General features: G+C 34.7%; 2 protein-coding genes across 2 annotated transcripts; one reads left to right on the forward strand and one right to left on the reverse strand.

Annotated features, from left to right (window-relative positions):
• The first annotated feature begins 298 nt into the window (after nt 1-298).
• LOC101205614 (bifunctional phosphatase IMPL2, chloroplastic) lies at nt 299-5,282 on the forward strand. Its single transcript, XM_004150018.3, has 9 exons — nt 299-760; nt 1,756-1,834; nt 2,023-2,117; nt 2,184-2,233; nt 2,620-2,744; nt 3,310-3,376; nt 4,392-4,481; nt 4,670-4,781; nt 4,946-5,282. The coding sequence occupies exons 1-9, from the start codon at nt 406-408 to the stop codon at nt 5,014-5,016; spliced, it is 1,044 nt and encodes a 347-aa protein (XP_004150066.1). The 5' UTR covers nt 299-405; the 3' UTR covers nt 5,017-5,282.
• Nucleotides 5,283-5,367: 85 nt separating this feature from the next.
• On the reverse strand, nt 5,368-14,605 carry LOC101205378 (SUMO-activating enzyme subunit 2). Its single transcript, XM_004150017.3, has 11 exons — nt 14,190-14,605; nt 14,006-14,095; nt 12,881-12,964; nt 12,575-12,793; nt 11,736-11,837; nt 7,395-7,853; nt 7,051-7,280; nt 6,604-6,697; nt 6,327-6,509; nt 6,150-6,247; nt 5,368-5,978 (listed from the first exon to the last, which is right to left on the reverse strand). Exons 1-11 carry the CDS (start codon nt 14,220-14,222, stop codon nt 5,645-5,647), a joined length of 1,926 nt encoding a protein of 641 aa, XP_004150065.1. The 5' UTR covers nt 14,223-14,605; the 3' UTR covers nt 5,368-5,644.
• Nucleotides 14,606-19,872: the final 5,267 nt, after the last annotated feature.

A 19,872-nucleotide genomic window follows, 5' to 3' on the forward strand; every position in this document is an offset into this window, starting at 1 on the left:
TTGTCAATAAAAACTTTAACTTATATCTAAGTCGATTCACTAAAAACTAACTTATATCTTAGTAAAACTAATATTAACTTAGATCGTCAATAAAAACTTTAACTTATATCTAAGTCAATTTACTAAAAGCTAACTTATATCTTAGTAAAACTAATATTAAGTTAGATGATCATAAACTAAGTAGTAAGCAGTTAGCAAGTTTTTGGATTGTCAATTAAAACTTTACACTTTTATATATACACTTTGGATCCGAAGGTTTAAACAAAAACTTGGTTTAAATGTACGCTCCAATTTGCGAAAAAAAAAGTCACAAAGAATACCAAAAAGCACTTGTTGTCTCCGTCTCTATTCTCGCCCACTTCACGGATTCCTCACCCTCTCCCTCTCCCTCTCCCTCTTCCTACAATGTCTTCACTTTCGCAATCAATTTCCCAATCTCCCACCAATTTTCCCTCTTTTTCTATCCCTTCAATCCCCTTTAAACCCACCTCTCTTGTCTCCCATTTCTCCACCTCCTCCCTACCGTCGTTTCCTTCCCTCTTCGTTTCTCTCCCTTCCCGCCCTTCCCACTTCCTTTCTTCAGTTATGTCCTCCAATTCCCAGTTCTCTAATGATGTCCACACTGCCATTGATATGGGTTCTGATGCTCATGACCTTGATCGCTTTGCCGAGGTTGCCAGCTGGGCTGCGGATGCTGCTGGGGAAGTCATTCGGAAGTACTTTCGCAAGAAGTTTGAGATCATTGATAAGCCGGATTTCAGTATGTGGGTTTTTTTTTTTTTTTTTTTTAGTTGTGATTGGTTATTGTTTATGTTAGAGGGTTCTTTTATGATTTATTTGTGATTTGGGTGTTCAGAAAACTTGCTAAAGGGAAATGGGCTTGTGGTGTTAATGGGTTTGTGTTGTGTATTGTCGTTGTAATGGAAGTGTTTGATGAATTGCCAAGGTCAAATTTTTTAGCAGATGATAAAACTTAGAGAGAAGATTGTTGATTAGGAGGTGAAAACATTGGGAGTTTTCAATAGCCAAGTGAAAAGTGTCTTTGAATGTGTGTTATATTATTTGTCTCTGCTTGCCAATGTTGATGGAAATATGGATATTCTTGTAAAAATTATAAAAACAATAAGTTAAAAATAGTAAATAACTATTCTACACTTTTTCAAACAAATTAAAATGTTTATTATTTATATTATATTCCCATTAGTGTTTCATGGTTTTATTGTATGATATTATATAATGAAAGTGTTCACCCCTCGTGTAAACAACGAATCTATGTAAGTGAAGGAGTACCAATCAAAATCTAATACCATTAATAGACACCATTGAAAATCAGAGAAAAAGGATGGCACTTGATTATTTTTTTTTTTTAATTTTTTAATTTCTTGTTTTCAATTCTTCTAGCTCTAGGCATTGATTCTCTTTTTAGAAGGTATTCATTAGAGAAAAAGGAGAAACAAGAAAAGAGGTAAGACATATTTTCTCACACAATATAAAAAGCCTCCCCAGTTGGCAAAGTTGAGATTACATGGCATAAGTTTTTGCCCGGGAATTTCATATCAAGACATTCGTTGTTAATGTACAACAAAATCGGGCATTTTCTTTTACACCAATGAGTATGGGTGTCTCGTCTGCTACATTTTCATTTGATATAGTTTTTCACTTTTGATGGTGCACAACTGGTTGGAAGCTCATTTCCGGTGCTCTTTGTACCTAATAACAAAGGTCTAATTTTGGGGCTGTTTTCTGCATCAACAGGTCCTGTGACTGTGGCTGATCAAGCAGCAGAGGAGTCTATGGTTTCAGTAATATTGGAGAACTTTCCTTCTCATGCTATGTTAGTTTTTCGTTTAACTCTGGCTTTTCTCCTTGGCCCTCAGAAAAACGTTGCCAAATCTTGCTCCAGGCGTATATGAACTAAAATTTCATTTTTTTTTCAAAACTCTCATGTGTAGCTCTATCGTAAAAACAATAATTTTGATCTATATTCGTTTTTTCTTTAATATACATATGTTGCAATTGCAGTTATGGTGAGGAAAAGGGATGGAGATGCAAAGAGAATTCAGCTGATTACGTTTGGGTTTTAGATCCCATTGATGGCACAAAAAGTTTTATTACTGGTACTTCCCCGGTGTTACTGCTCCCTTATCTGATTTAGTCGTTTATTGATCGTCAGAATGTTTCAGGAAAGCCCCTGTTTGGCACTCTCGTTGCATTGTTATATAGAGGGAAACCAGTAAGGACAATCAACTACCTTCTTCCTCTTTTATTGGGTCGTTGTATTCTCATTACTAAAATGTTTTATTCTTACTATTATTAATTGTTTTACCTCATTTCATAGTTCGACATATGTTTCTACATGTAGTATATTGTTCAGAAAAAATCATGACATTGATCTCAATTCTAAATAGTTTTTGGATCAAATAGGAAGGAAATATAGTGATGCAATTGTGAAGTTAGGAAAAGAGGAGATGAAAATATCAGAATTGTTTCCCTAATTGTGAAGTTAGGAGACTCGCGGATATCAAAATATATATATATATATATATATATATCAGAATTGTTTACCTGATGCTCTACCTTCATCTACCATATTACTGATAAGATGGTGTTGATTTTCAGATTTTGGGCATCATTGATCAGCCTGTTCTGAGAGAAAGATGGATAGGATTGAATGGGAGGAAAACTACATTAAACGGGCAAAATATATCCACCAGAACTTGTTCAGACATATCACAGTCCTATTTGTATGTTTTCCTTTTTTTGGTGTTTTCTTATCTTAGTTTCAGATTTCAAGCTATTGCTATATTGCTCATGGTGATTGGTGAGCAATAGAATTCTCACTTGTAGTCCCAATTGTTGTACTTGCCCTTTTGTTTTGGGACGTGCAGATATTGCGGAAGGGTAGAGAATCCTTTCCTTCCTTTTGTTATTTAATAATTATACCTGGTTTTAGCTCACAAATTTTTTTGACGTGGGACTTCTAGTCCACCCCATTATATCTGTTCTACCCTTTTCATTTCTTTAATTTAGTAATCCATTCCTATTAGAGACGTTTAATTCATCCCTAATACATTTAAGACCTATCGAGGAATAGTTCTGGTGCTGCATATTTGGGACTAAGATTCAATTGTCCACCTCCCAGATCTCTAAACATATTCATCTTTGATTAGCAACTTCTCTTTTATCTAAAAGTTTATGAGTTTACTTTTCACCTTTCCTTTTGGGCATGCCTGTCCTGTGCGTGCTTAAGGCTTTTCACTTTTCTTATTTTGGTTTCTTTTGGTTCTTTCTTATGCTCTGTCTGTGTAGATATACTACAAGCCCTCACCTTTTCAGTGGAGAAGCAGTTGAGGCATTTGCTCGTGTGAGAGACAAGGTATGTACGATGATGAAAATACTTGTATATTCTCAATATTTCTCGCGATTTAATGTCAACATGAAAGATATCTTTTCTCATTTTTTGGTAAAACATCAGAAATTAATTGATGTTTTATGGTCTGCATTGAAAGAGCCATAGATTTTAGAAACAAAATAATTCTTTACCATCTTCATGGGAGTGAAATTCTGTTTATATCTTGAATCTGTTGGATTGTACCAATAGCCATAGGTTCACTAACTTGGATTGATGAGCAGATCATATTACCTCACCCATTTTGCCCTTGTCTTCCAGAAATGGTAATTGTGCCGTAGGCCACTTTCATTAATCATCTGTTAGGTAGAACTTTCAGTAATTACAGTTACAAACTGAACTCAAAGTCAACGGACGAACTCCTATTCCTGCTACGACTACCCAATCAAGTTAACCACTTGGTGTTACATATTATTCATAGGGGAAGTATTCTCCCATCTGCTTTCAATATCTCTCATATAGAGATTTCCCTTTACTATAAAATATCATCCAATAGAAAATAATGAATTTTGAAAAAGCCAATTGGTGATAGGGTACTACATTTGCTAGAAGACGAATCACCAGTCCACCCACCATCAACCAGGTAAGTCTTGGTATCTTGGGGAAAAACGAGAATTTAATTCACACTAGTGGTAGGTAAGTCTTGGTATCTTGTATGCCAGATCAAGAAAGTTTTAAAAAACTTGTGCCGTAGGTAAGATATCAATCTGTCTCAATATTCTACAATTCGGAAGGTTCGTTCACCAACTGTGAATTAGGGTCTAAGATCATGACGAAAGGCATTGTCGATGGACAACAAGTTTCTGCAAGAGTAGACGAGGAAAAATTGAATAGAAAGCAATACTAGAAAAACACCTATGTCACTTTATTCTCAATGGGTATATAATTATATATTCTTGTCTTTCTTTTATCTCATTGATTTGTAAGAGATGTTGAGCTAGTTTGATCTAACTTATATTCACAAATTAACGTTGTTGTACAGGTAAAAGTTCCGCTCTATGGTTGTGACTGCTACGCATATGCCCTTTTAGCATCTGGTTTTGTAGATCTTGTGGTTGAATCTGGTCTCAAGGTATTTGGTTAGGCTGCCATATCCATTTCCTATTCATTCGTGACCATTTTTTCATTCACATGGCCAATAGTGAAACAAAGGACATCTGGAACACTCATTCTATTTGAGCTTATGCACTATTTATGTGAGCTTTCATTGAATTGTTTAGCATATGAAGCTCTAATTATAATGGCTTTTAATTCTTTCAGCCGTATGATTTCCTTTCTCTAATACCCATAATCAAAGGGGCTGGTGGTGAAATAACCGATTGGAAAGGAGATGAGCTTTATTGGGAGGCCTCACCTAATTCCCAAGCAACAAGTAAAGCACCCTTTCTTATATTATCTTGAACTCTAGTTTTTCTTTATACTTTTCCTTCATAGCAATACAACAACCAAAATGGATTGAGCTGAATCTCATTTTATTAACCATATAAAGCCCGCACGTTTTACTTAAAACTTAACTATACTGATCCTTTGTGTCAGGTTTTAATGTTTTAGCAGCTGGGGATAAAGGTATACATAAACAAGCCCTTGAATCATTAAGATGGGTCTGACAATTCTAAATACTCGCAAGAGAGAATAGTTGGCTTTCAAGTTTCAGTTTGACCGCAACTTTTGGCCTCTTGGACCGGACGTAACACAGAATAAAAAAAACAAATGCATAGCATAGTTAGTGCAGATGCATCTTTATCTTCATGTATTACTGGTGACCGTTTAAGTGCAACACTAACAGAACGAGGTCTCCCTTCATTGTTCTTCATGTTGAGAAATAGACGATAATCAATAATTGAAATGGCCCCCTCAATTGGAGATTCTTAGATTTTTTCAATTTTGTTTATTGGGTTTCTTTCATTGTATATCATTTTTTTATCAATGGCTTAATAAAAATTGTTGACAATATATGATTGATTGCTGTCATCGGATAGTATAGGTTTTCAGGTTGATGAGACTTCTGTTTAGTGTTACATGCACTCTAGCTTCTAAATTTGATGCTTGGGAATTATAACATTTTGCTACATATGAACTCACAATATGAGGGAAGGAGGGAACAATTGATGCACCTAACTCCAAAGAGAATTACACAAGAGATCTAATAAAAATTATGAAGCACCTAAAGAATCACCAATTCTCCCTAACAGAACAAAATTAGGTTAGCATTCCTCCGTTAAATCCAAGAAGCAACTATTGCAATCTTTTCTTCTTGTTGATAGCTGGGTCCCCATTATCCCCATCATCGAGCATGACAAGATCGTCGTCGTCATCGTCAAGCACTTCAGGTTTCTTTGAGCTATTAGCTTCACCTGATATATTGACAGCCTCATCCAGTTTTCTTTTCCTTCCTGATGCAACCATGTCTGAATCGTCATACTTATCAGCATCTGGAGCAGAGGGCAACGTCTTAGAGGTGCTTTCTCCGTTGCCCAAAGTTTTGTTGCAGTCATCCTTTTCCAGTGGGGTTTGCTGCCATCCAGATAGAACCATACCATCTGGTTCCTTCTCCTCATCGAATTCATCTCTGCACAGAATATTAATGATTCTTGTAAAAGTAATTCAAACTAACGGAGTATAAAGATAGAAATCCTACAGTTTTTCTTAAGCATGAGGCTGTCAACCCTAATCACGACCAAATTACTTGAAGACCAGGGAGTTTCAAAAGGTATGTGATAAAAGGAGTAAGTTGAAATACCTGTGTTTGATGTTGATACTGCAGCTAAGCTCTTGTTGGAGATCCTCGACCGATAATATCGTACCACTGACAACAGGTGAAGGAAGCTCTGACAGTACCTGAAATACACGTGTAAGGATTAAATTTTCATGGGACAAAAAATCCTAGTGGTCAATGTATTTAGTGAGAAAATCACACCTTCTCAAGGTTAGCAGTATAGTTCGCCACCATGTCCTCATCAAGATCATCGCCAACTTCATAAAGAAGGGCAGCTCCATGCATGATAAGTGGAAAGTTCATCCCAAGCTTGGCCTTAACTATCTTCTCAACAAAATCCCGCAGTTTTGCATGATGCGTATTTATCTCGAGTGAGAGCGGTGTCTGTTTTCATCATAATAAATGCAAGTAAATATCTGCAAAGGACTAATACAAAATAAACCCAACAAAGCACAAGGGTAAAGAACGATGAAAGTACCTCAGAACAGACATAGCAGGATTTGTTAGGTTCAAAAGGTTCCACTGGCATAAGAAGCATCTTCCTTGAAGGATGTTCAAGACAATATGTCATCCTACATGCGCATTCAAAGACAGGATGAGATTCAAGAGAACCAGTGGACAAACAAGCTTGATACAATTTTTCTTGCTTTCTCAAAATTTCACCAGCATTCAAATGTCAGTTCTAATAGAAATTAAAATCCTACATATATGGTGTTGTCACAAATGTAAAAAACACAGTAACACAAACAATGTACCACATAAACAAAACAAGAAGATTAAAAAGTACAAGCAGTCAAGCACATTAATAGTAAACCACATAACAAGATTCCAGAGCATCTACTATAAAACATTAGTAAACCACAATGACTAAGATTAAAAAAGAACGATATGAAATCTAATAGCAACATGCAGGAACTCCACATGCCTGTAATTGTTGGCATCATTTTGCAGCACCTTAATTGCCTCAATCACAATCAAGCCCGCAATAATTGCATTCGTTGTTGCAACAGCATGAACAATGTTTCCAGCAATGCCTTTAGATTCAAAAAGACTATGCATTGGAATACCAAAAGATTCAGCTCTAATGTTTGCAGCAGCAGTGACAAACTCCACAGCTAACTGATCATCTTTATCAAAAGCCAAGTTCCCAACATCCTGCATAGCACACCCCAAATGAAGCTTAAACAGTCCACAGGCCCAAAACTTGCTGCCACAAGGAGATCAAGAAATCTAAAGGTTTTAATCATAAAACAAGAAGTTAAACCAAACCTTTTCCCTTTTTGTGAAAAAAAGTTTAATAGCCTCAATGAAGATTCTGGAATTTTCCATAAGACTCCATATCTCCTGGGGATTTTTTATGCCTAGAGATGTCATAGCAGATATTAAGGATTGGTCATCAGTTGCACAGTTTTTGTCAGTATTTCCATTCTGCTTAGTTGGTTCTTCAGGAAGAATATCCCTACTATAAATAGGCCGAGGTTTATTCCGATTTTTCCAAGTGTCTTCATTAGATAAAGCTACTTCAATATTGTAACCAAATACATGATCAAAAACTCTTCTTCCATAGTGCTCAATAGTTTCATCTTTGTTCAGTTGAAATATATCTTCAGCATGATCTGATGAACTTGCAGGATCACTTGAACGCACATTTAGATCATTTTCTTGATTCTTATCTCCAAATAGCTTTGTGAAAAGTAGATCTTTCGCCCAGACAATGCAGTGAACAAACTGCAAAGTTCACACAACCATACTACAGAATATTAAAAGCAGAAACTTATAATATTAAACTTTGATTAAAAAAATAGTAAATAAGGAAAAGGACTAACTACACAACCTAAGATGAGCCATGACAGCCAGTAAAGTTGTGAACTTATGATCACACACGATATATTCTGTAAATATTGAGCTACCCAATTATTGAGTGTAGTAAATGAGATGGTTTGTGGTTGCATGACATACTAATATATTAGGATTTCTCAATTGTATTTTCTTATATCCATGAGTGTCTGAGACAACTATCGTGCACATCGACTAATCTCATGAGACAACTCGCCAAACCCTTCAGAAACTTGTAGGAAATTAATTTCAAGGTAGATGCCCGCCATGGATTGAACTCTTGCCCTCTTAATTATTCAGTGAGACTATGTCTCCTTTTAACCACTAGACCACCATTAGTTGTCCGGCATGAGCTGTCCTAGTTATAATAATATGCTAATCAGTTACAAAGATGGCTGCTTATAAAGATGCGTGGCCTTGTTAAAATAAATTGGTAATAATTACAGTTTAGTCACTCAGTTATTATATTAGTTTTTTTTTTCAATGAACTCAGACATAGTTATCTCAAGTCTGTAGAATCTATTATCGACAAAGGAAATGAAATTGGTAGCATAATCCTTTAGAAATAACAGAAGAATTGTTATCTTCAAGATGACTTCAAAAGCTCTCTCAGAACTGTTGATTGGAGCCTCATTTCAGTAGAATAAATTAAATCTTGAAACTGCTTTTACACAAGAAGAGATTCACTTTGCTGTCAGTGATTTGGGTACTAGTAAATCGGAAAAACCAGACGTATCTACTGCTGAATTTTTCAAAAAATAGCTTAAAACATCCTCGAGGATGATATCAAAAGGGTGTGCAAGGATTTTGTTCTATAATTAATGCCAATATCAATGAGACTTACATTTGCTTTATTCCTATGGAGACAGATGCCATCAAAGTGGGGAATTTTAGACCTATCAGTCTTACTAATTGCCAGTACAAGTTTATTCCTCGGGTCCTCATGGACTGTCTCAAGAAAGTGCTTCTACACACTATAAATGATTACCAATCAGTTATGGTGATAACAACCATAAAGTCTGAGATTTGTGGTTCAAATTACCCCACCCCCTACACTAAAGAAAACTGATTACCAATCTGCTTTTGATTTAAATCAGCAAACTATTGGTGCTTCTCTCATCACTAATGAACTTTTTTTTTTTTGATAAGAGACAAGTATATTCATATAACAAAACAGAACAGCCTAAGGGCGAGGGACAAGAGGGCCCTCCCCGGAAGAAGCTAGGGAACTAAGAAATGATAGCCTTCCAATTGTTGAAAATCATAGAAAGGCTAAAATTACAAAAGTGTTTGGTGTAATTCGTACTCCACCAAGAAGCTGTGTGTTGAACCACAGTCCAAAAAGAATCAAAAGAATTATATCTATCTTAAAAAATACTGCTATTCCTTTCTTTCCAAATGCACCAAAAAGGGAGCGAGTCGCACATTTCCATAAGATGTTCCTTTGGGGCTATAACCTCTAATGTTGAGACCTTCAATCACAATTCAACTATGGTTAATACCTTGATGTTAGAAAACCTTTGGATTAGTTCGATTGGGATTTTTTTATCTTATTCTTGATGAAGATTTTGGCCCAATTTGGAGAAGGTGGATAAAAGGTTGTATGTCATCCACAGATTTCTCTATTATCATCCATGGTAAGCCATGTGGGAGAATTTTTGCATCTAGAAGACCTCGACAAATTTGTGACCACTATGCCTTCTCCCCTTTTTTATTTTACATTGGCGTGGATGTGTGAGCAATATGATTTTGCTTGCAAAATCTAGAGGCACCATTAAAGGGTTTGAAGTGGGGAAGGCTTGACAACAAATATCCATTACTCTTTTACAATTTTTTGATAGACATAATTTTGTTTTCCTATGCTAATCAGAGCTTGATTTATAATTTGTTTGTTGAGATTAAAGATTTTGAAGCTGCTTCTCAGCTAAAAATTAATGTAAAAAATCAGAGTTCTTTGGATTCACCTTGAATTATCTACCGTTTTGAGACCTTTGAAGCTAAGATAGGTTGTAATGTTGGTAATTGGTTGGCTACGTACTTGCATTTTCTTCTCGGTAAAAAGCCTAAAACTTCCGTCTTTTGGTCCCTATCATTGAAAGTTACAAAAAATACTTGACTCTTTGAAACACTCTCGTATATCCAAAAAAGGTCATTTGACCCTTATCCAAGTTAAGTAGACAGATCTCCCAATAGATTACTTATCTCTTTTTCCTATACCCATCAGTCGTGCTACATCCATTGAAAGACTCTTTCAAAATTTCCTAATGGAAGGGAACCAAAAACAAGGGAGGCACACACAATTTGAGATGGGAGTCTAGGAAAAGTTAAACTTCCCCTTCGGGAGGGTGGGTTGGGGATTGTTGATATTAAGCAGAAAGATAATTCTCTATTCGCTAAATGGATTTGAAGATTTCATGGAGACAAATCCACTTTATGAAGGAAAGTCATCGTTGCTAAATTTGGCTCCACTCACTTTGATAGATCACTTACAGAATGTCAAAGTCTCGTTTTTGCCAATATCTCTTGCAAAATTGGTAATGCAGCACTTATGCTTCTAGATAGCTTCTTGGCTGGGGGAGTTTTCTTTAAAATTCAGCTTCCCTTCAATAATTGTTATATCATAAAAGCTAATTTGATCGGTTGCTGATATGTGGGATCCAACTACTCAATGCTGGAATTTTTTCCAAGAAGAAATATGAAGGATGAAGAAATTGATGAATGGGCTATCCTCTCCCATGTTCCTAAAGCTTTCCATGTAAATGCTTCTTCTGATGTTTGGTGCTGGAAGTTAGACATGGTATTTTCTCTGCCAAATCTCTTCCACTTTCTCTGATCTCTAAAGGTGATTCGAGATTCAAATTTTTCTATCAATCCATGTCCATCTGGAATGGATATCCTAAAAAGAAGAAGTTTTTCATTTGGAAATTGACCCACACTTGCCTCAACACACAGAACAAGCTGCAAAAACGATCTCCATGGATTTTCATCTCTCCAGATTGTTGTATCATGTACATGGCTGCCGGGGAATACCATGCACACTTACTTTTTCTATTCAATTGGGCCAGATTTTTTTAACATTTCATCCTCGATGAATTTGGATGACATACAACCCTTCATCAACACTCTGGAGACATCCTTTCAATGGCCATCCTTTCAAAAGGGAGAAAAACATTCTTCGGCTGAACTTCATTTCCCTATGGTCTACTTGGCATGAATGAAGCTCACACATCTTAACAAATAAGGAACACGACTAGACTACAATACATCCCTCAAATCTGTTACTTTGTAATCTCTAAGTAGGTATAAATTGATCTCTCCGTTTTTGTAATTATAGTTTATCTGATATTGTGACCAACTGGAGAAGTTTTTTGTAATCCACCGGATATGATCCCCTTTAGTAGTTTCATCTCATCAATGGAATTTTTGTTTACTATAAAATAAAAAATAATAATAATTTTTATTAAGAAACACACACACACTCCAATAACAACAAAAATATTGGGTCACTCAACTCACTCCAACCCACTGTATTTTTTAGTTCATGTCACTTCTCATCATGACTTTGCTAAGAAATTTGTATGTTGAAAGTTAACCAAAAAAAAGAAGCCAATCAGACCTATAATTGAGTAAATAAAACTGGTGTATATAACAACTTGTTAAGACATAATAAACTGTTCAATCATAAGAATAAGAAAGAAAACTAATGGATAATCTACAGTATCTGAGAAGATTACTGAAGAAAACAACAATATAAATCATAACCCTTATTTGTACCTTTGACGGAGTACTAGTAATGGTACAGACAGGATATGTTTTTGGGGCTGGTTTTGGCTGGCACTCGTAGCATTCTGTTTTTCCCTTGACATGGACTGTGACCTGGGCCAAAGTTGAAATTAAATAGTTCAAGTTGGGGAATGACTAAGCACACATTAACATTCAGCCGATAGAGAACAAAAAGAAAATATGGTTGTAGTAATATTCAACTCAGACTGGGGATGAGTGCAAACAGGCATTATGAATAAACATGCTCAGGACTCTACTAAAGTTGTGAATGTGAGTGAGCGTGTGTGTTTCTATGTATGTGTGTGAACATTAGCATTTTAGCCATATGCCCAACTCAACCAATCTCATAATCACTGCCTTCAAAGAATCAGCTCAAATCTTCACATAGATCCAATTCCAACTTATTAGTCACCCGAGTGCTCACTTTGGAATATAAAAGGTTGAACTACCACAAATCACTCTTTGAAAATCTGAAATAATTCTCCAGCATAGTTTCCAGAATTTTAACAAATTGTAAAAGCCTCTCTGAACATTAAATAGAATGAGTTTTGATAAGCTGGCCTCTATGCAATATATAGCTCAAGAAATAGCAAGGCAGATGCATTACAAATAATAATAAAGAAAAAAAACTCTTTTGAAGAACAAACACAAAACTAATTACTTTATTAGAAACATGTTCCACTCTTTTCACCTCACAAAACATTGTTGTGCCATTGTTTCTAAGGGTAAACTAGAAGTATACAAAATATATAAGGATGTGATAGGTTTCGTATGCATAACCATTCACGATATAAAACTTCTTGTCATGCATATTTGAAAAAATGGATTACCTGTCCAAGGAATCCAGTGGTTCCACTTTCAACCAAGGGAACATCAGCTGCCAAGCACAAACGATTCACATGACGCCTCGCATCTAGGTTGTCGAGTCCATTCAAAACAACACTAAATTGCTTTAAAAAGTCTACATTAAATTCTTGATTCTTGACATTCGCATGATATGAGGTAATGCTAACTTGAGGTCTGAATCTTAGGACAGCATCCCGAGCAACCTAGCATTAAAAAGTTGAACATATGTCAAAGGTTCAATGACAGAAACTGCATTGCCATCAGGAGATGAAAAACGAAATTTTCCTCACCTTAGCCTTTGATAGCCCTACATGCGATTTTCTGAATAAAAATTGTCTGTTTAAGTTACTCACTTCTATGGTGTCCATGTCAATCTGCAAACAAGCATTTTACATGAGTATGTCTACAGGGAAAAGAATCTCGCATGTCCACATTCAAGATAGTTCTTTTGAACATCTCAAAGTGTCTTCAACAACTTCAGTGTACATTGAAAAATATAAACATATATCAGCCGTTACAATTTAAAGACTTACATTGATACAACCAGCAGAGATTCCAAACTAAATTTTCACTGGTAAAAATATCAAATATTAAAATATAAACCATCCAGCCAACATGCTGAGCAGAGAACAGCTAGGTGCCCCTGCCACCTACCCCTCTCAAAATTTGAAGTATTTACATATTATTCTGAAATGCATCAATCACAGAGAGAACAATATCTCAAGAATATCCTTGAATAAAGGTTACTACCCACCAAGAAGAGGATAAATATCTTTAAAATCTTAGTAGTCACAACTTAGTTTTTTGTCCCAAAATAGGTGGCTCTCAAATATTAAATTAAAAAGAACTTTTCGGTGAAATCCCATAACGCCAAACTGTTTAAACATAATGCTTCTGAGGGTAGAAGAATTTCTTTAGGAAGGGTGTTTTTGTGAGTTTTTCTCCTTTTTTTGCATGTCCTTGTATTCTTTCATTTTTTTCTCAACAAGAGTTATTGATATATATATATAAGAGTAGAAGAATTTCTTCTTTCCACTTCCACCCCTTTATCTTTTGGAGGAGGTGAAGATGAAATACTCCACCATCCAAACGAAATTACTAAAATGCTAACAATTCCTATCTTCCATAAGATAGTTTCATGAAAACCGAAGGGGGGGAACACAAAAGAAACGTCTTTCTACGAGCAAAACAAAAGACAAGAATGACAAAGACAAACAGTCCACTCCACCCACAAACTTCACACGCGCAATCATATTAACCCATTTAAACCCTAACCCACCAGAGTCTCAATACATTAGTCACCAAAGTAGAAAGTTCTAAGTAAAATTGGGAGTAAAACAAAACCCAAAAGCAGTGATCCTCGACAAACAACTTCAAAACAAAAAATAAGGGAAGAAAATGAAAAAACCAATTACAATATGAATGTCCTGAAACCCCGAGAGAGCCAAAGTCTTGAGAAGCTCGCAGCCGATTCCCCCCGCACCAACCATCAACACTTTGGCGCCCTACAAGCACAACAACCCACTTGAGATATACCCAAAAACAGTCGAATTAATTGACGAAAGACTAAATAAAAGAGAAATGGTTGAAGGGTATTACCTTAATGACGGATAACTGCTGCTGGGAAGCCATTGGAGGTCGTAATTGAGAGTCCAATGGAGAATTGACTTAGAGAAGACGCAAACAAGTGAGAAAGACCATAAAATTACAAGGGGTTTTGGGGGATTTGGGGTGTAGATTCTGGGATTGAGAAGAATCGAACGAGTAAACAGTGGGAAAATATATATAAAGAAATTGCCCAAATGGGGTTCTCGCAGGAAAGGGCGGCTGAAGGAAGCGCCAAATACTAAATGGAAAAGACATATAAAAAGGAAGTCAGCATTGAACTCTCTCGATTCTGAAGCTTTCGCTAAATATTTTTTTCCCCATTTTTTTCTTTTAAATTTTAATTCTTTGCTGGGTGTTTGGATTTTGGATTTTGGATTCGTAGTTAGGTTGAGCTCAGCAAATTTCAACTGACTACTTGTCGGTTTCGTCTTCTTCTTTCGTAATTCATGTCTCTTAAAAATATTTGATTTTTAAATGTAATTTGGTTTCTGTACCTTTTTCCAATTTTGGTTATGCTCACTCTATCTTTCAAATTAGTCTCTAGTTTTTCATGTTTGATGTGTGTGATGACTCTAAACCTAATTTAATATATTTATAAACTTTTAGTTCTATAGGAGGTAGATCTTTCGATTTTTTATTTATGTTCAATGAATGCATCACGTATTGAATATTCGTTAATAAACGTTCTCGAGTTTCCAAAAAATGTCAAGCTATTTAAAAACAAAAAAGATACTAATACACAACAATAAACTTTTATCAATTACAAGACTTATCACTAATAATATCAATTATAGACTTTTATCCATTTCTGCACCATTAATCAATAATAAACTTTTATATGTTTCTCTCGTTGATAGACACGGTTAAGACTTCTATCGATAAAAGATTTGTATTAGTCTTTAGCATTGATAAACTTTTATCAATGTCTACCTAAAAGGTAAAAAATGTATAAAATAAATTGTTTAATTTTTAAATAGTCTCACTAATTTAAAAATTTTCCTACATAGAATCTATATATATTGAATTAATTAATTATCATTGGTCGATATCGATAATATAAAAAGTCTTAAATGTTGGAATGTAAAAAGTTATTATCTTCTCTCTTTTTTTTCATTGAACTCTTAAATCAATAAGATAACCATGGAGAAAAGTCAACATTAATAGCATCCATAACCTAATAAGAGAAAAAATGTTTCTAACCGTTACAAAATCTTTGTAAGTTGAATGGAAGAAACAAAAAACTTAAAAGTACGTGAAAATACTGCAACATAACCGACTACACAATGAAAGTCATAATTAAGAGCACATTAATATAAAAGAGGAAAATAGGGTTGTAGACATATCAACAAAATGATCTTATTAACTACATTATTCACCTCGATTATCATGATAGAACAATTGTTAATTAAGTCCATCTCCTTCTAGCAATTATATTCAATCAAGATGTTTTAGAGAAGGAAAAGGATAGAGAAATTAACATGTTAAGACCCTCAATTCATAAGTTTCAATCTTTAAACAAAATCAAAATGTTTGTGTATGTTTAAGTTGCAAGAGATGAATGTGTCAAATGAAGATGTCAAATTTTTTAGCATTTGTTACTTTACTTTACAAAAGTAAATTTCACTTTGACGAGTGTATATCATTTTATTTAAAACGTTTGTTTAAAAAACAATTGATTGATTATAAACTTATCTTCTAAACTTAAATGGGCACAATTTTAATTAGAACACTGATTAATTGAAGTAATTATTAATGATAAACTTGAAGCTAAAATAATGTTGCAATCAATAACTAAGAGCTTGAAAAGAAGCAAAATATAAGAAAAATAAAACTTAAATATGCTACTTATTTTCCTATTTTTTTATTTTTCATTTTAATGAAGGAACTTTAATTATAATATGAAATCTAATCTAGTTTTATTTTTATCAAGTTTAAAAAGTTTATTATACAATGACAGTGTTGGTTTTATTTTATTAAATTTGTAATAAAGGAAGTAATAAAAAAAATAGTTAGTTTGCCTTCACACTTTTGTTTGGTTATCTCAATAATAACAAGTGTTTGTATATGTTAGATTTTTTGTACCATATATTTGGTTTATTTTTAAATCTCTTTAGAAATATTAAAAAAATTATATTGTAATACTTATGGTCAAAAAAATTATATTATCCCAGATTACCAGAGATTTGATGTTCTTGTAGTTGATGAACTAATATATCGCAAAATTATATTAATATTGCAATCTCTGTCGTTAAGTCATTCTCATATTATTTGCCTAGTTTCTTTCGGGATAATCACTGCATCACATCTGGATTGTTGCAAACATTTCTTATAAACAACTGCTCGACTACCTTGAGAAATTTATTGAGAAAATTCAAGAGGAAAAATTATGTAGTTGTATACCTCATTCAAGATATTCAATTGCAAGGTAAATCTTTACCTTCAATTGAAGAATATTTCATATGTAGTGTGGAATACTTCAATCCATAAAAAATCTAATTCATGAATATGAAGAAAGACAATAGATTTAGATAGACTTAGTCAATCTGAACACTCAATTACTAATGTCAGGGGAGCCTGATATCTAATAATATAAATGTTACTAGGAGTATCAATCTAAAGGAGCATCGTGTGAAGACCTAGATTAATTTATAATATTATGCTACGTATCTTGTTGATTTTAGCATTCTTAGGACCTTGTTCTAATTTGAATCTTAATAAACCAATCTCTTCATCTGAGCATAAAAGTGTTGGGTTTTACTCGTAGATAGTAAAATGTAATTTGTTGACCGTAATTAATAAAGTGTTATTATTATAATTTCAATAAAATGTTGTTGATTGTATTATTAGTTTTGTCTTAATAATTTAAATCCAATAAACTTCATCGTAAGTTGTCTTATGAGTCTTGAACAATATGTAAAGACATACAATGATCAATGTTCGATATATAACTCAAAAGGTCTATAGTACATGGATAAAGTTGGGTAACTTATCTTGGTAACACAATGGACACGGCTCGCTTTGTATTTGATATAAACACAGTGATCCAATGTGTTCATATAGGTGACATGCGAGTGAGAGTATCTTGCAATGAGTTTGCATAAGATCGGACTATGAAAGAGTAACCACTAGATGCAAATATGTTAACTAGTTAGGTTTCTATTTCACTAGGAAGACTTAGGTAACTTAGTTTTAATCCTGAGTGTATTATGAACTTTTGTTCGCAATGAATTATCCTTTGATTTGTACGGGTGAGAGTACCCAGATTGCCAACTCAATATACTTCTCATTTTAGGATAAGACTGAGTGGGGAGCTGAGAACACGTCATAAGATAGAATTCACTCATTTTCGACTTTGAGGTAAGTAGATGAGTGTTTCCTTAAATGATGTTTTTGTGACTTGTACAAAGGGTCTTACCCTCTTTATAGCACGAGAGAGGTTTATGTTTAGTGGTTGGACATAAACAAGTTGTTCATTAGAGAAGCACTAGTATTTAATAACTATAAGTAACTCACGGGTAAAACGGTAATTTAACCTAACCAATGTTACAAACACTTGTAAAAGACTAACTTACTGATATTGATTTATAATCGTGGACACATAAACATATTTATTGTGAGAAGAGTTCAGTCGTGAGTCTTTAATGGAGTGTACATACAATTAACGAATATTGATTAAGGGTCTTACATTCCATTGGTTGCTAAGATGATGTTGTAGATTCAATTAAAAAAAACCATGATAGAAGAAAAATACAGAGAAAGTGAAGAAAATGATGATGATGAAATTCGTGGGAAAATATTTATGAATAAAAAATAGTTTATTTAATGATATTCTTTCTAATGTGTTAATTGTTGTTCATTTTTTAAGAAAAAAAAAAAGAAGAAAAACTTAAAAAAAGAAAACGAAAAAATTGCAATGCATATTATTTAGGCCTCGTATTAGACCCTTGGAACTAACATCGAGTACTAAGAAATTAGTCGTGGCTTGGGGCCATAAGGGGTATAAACTAAAAAATGACAAACAATAGACTGCTTGAGGACTTGGTCAATGGAGACCAAGTCATTGCATGGAGGACCCTCACCTATTGGTAGAGGTGGGCGAGATGGACATGCAAGTGCCTCAACTTTGAGGGAGGTCGAACAGAACATAGCGCCTATAAAGAAGGTTGTGGAACGCAACACAAATCCAGAGACACCAATATGCCCCTAACTAATCTCCCTGTACGCAATGGACAAAAGGGCATCAAGTGAGATAGACACACGCCTGTTATAGAGGGCACGTGCGAGACATGCGTAGTGGTGGTGCGCATAAGGGGCGTTCGCCACATGGAGCAGGCAACCAGCACGCGCGATGCAAGCCAATGAAGGCACGCACACACGATAGTAGTGCCATGAGTGGCGCTGCCACGGGCTTGGGCGGACATGCCACCAAGCCCTCAGACATTAAACTTCCAATGCCCTGCCATTCAAGCAATCCTCCGGATGAGCTTTCGTTAGACATGTGGCATCACAAGACACGGTCATTAGAGATGCACATGGCATCCATACATGGAGGCTAGAAGGAAGTTAAGAATGGACATTAGTGAGAGGGAGCTATTTTTTGAGGTTAAAGTCCACTTCGCCATCTGTTAATCTAAAAAATAGGATGATAAAGAGTGGCCGAACATGTAAAATGGGAGAAATAACTATCCACTAAGGTCATTTCCCTAAACTTTAACGCCAAATAACTCCTATATAAATGTGCTTGGAGTTTGTCCAATACACACATCCACATTCTAGTTTTCACATATTGAGTGAAAGAGTGTGGCTCTCTCCTCTCGGTTACCTATAGATGTTTTTATATTAATAAAGAAGATATGTTCACTAATTACTTCCCTCTATATCTCTTTTAAACGCGAACCAAGCAAGGATCCACTTTAGAGAGTGTGCTCCTTGTTGTGAACATATTAATGAGTATTAGTCTCTTTAGAGGAGTAAAGGAAACCGAAGGGCTGGTCAAGGTAGCCCTTTGACGTTGCACGAACTCAAGTGACACTGCATGTTGTTGAACAACATGCTTTTGCTAACCTCATTTGGCACCTGCCCGTGCCCCCTTGGTCGCCTGTTTTCATGCATACCTTGCTAATCGACTTAAGTCCTATAACACCTAGTTAGGTAACCGTTTTGTTTTTTTGGAAATTAAGCCTATAGGTACTACTTCCACCTCTAACTTTCTTCTTTTGCTATTTACATTCTACTATTGACTTAAAAAAATCAAGACAAAGTTTGCAGCAAAAAAAGCTATCAAAAGGTTGTTTTTGTTTTTTAAATTTGACTGATATTTCAATCATTGTGGCTGAAAGATGAAAATCATTCTAAGACATAAATAAGAAATATGCTTAGTTTTTTTAAAAAAATGAAATGGTAACTAATCAGAGCCTAGAAGTTTAAAACACTGCATAAAATACTTTTAACATATGAACTTAACTATATACACCTAAAAACACAAACAAATGAATTTTTGAACTTTGTATCTCAATAGGCTTTTCCTTTTTCCTTTTTTGGTTAGGGATGGACCCATCACAAACATATGAATTCTAACCTCACATAAGAGCATATGAACTTCAGTCTTACATCTCAAGTGATTTTTTCCTTTTTTTTTTTTTGGGTTAGGTATGGGCCCATCACAAACATATGA

The sequence above is a fragment of the Cucumis sativus genome, chromosome 2 (genome assembly GCF_000004075.3).
Source record: "Cucumis sativus cultivar 9930 chromosome 2, Cucumber_9930_V3, whole genome shotgun sequence".
In the NCBI taxonomy this organism is placed as follows: Eukaryota; Viridiplantae; Streptophyta; class Magnoliopsida; order Cucurbitales; family Cucurbitaceae; genus Cucumis; species Cucumis sativus.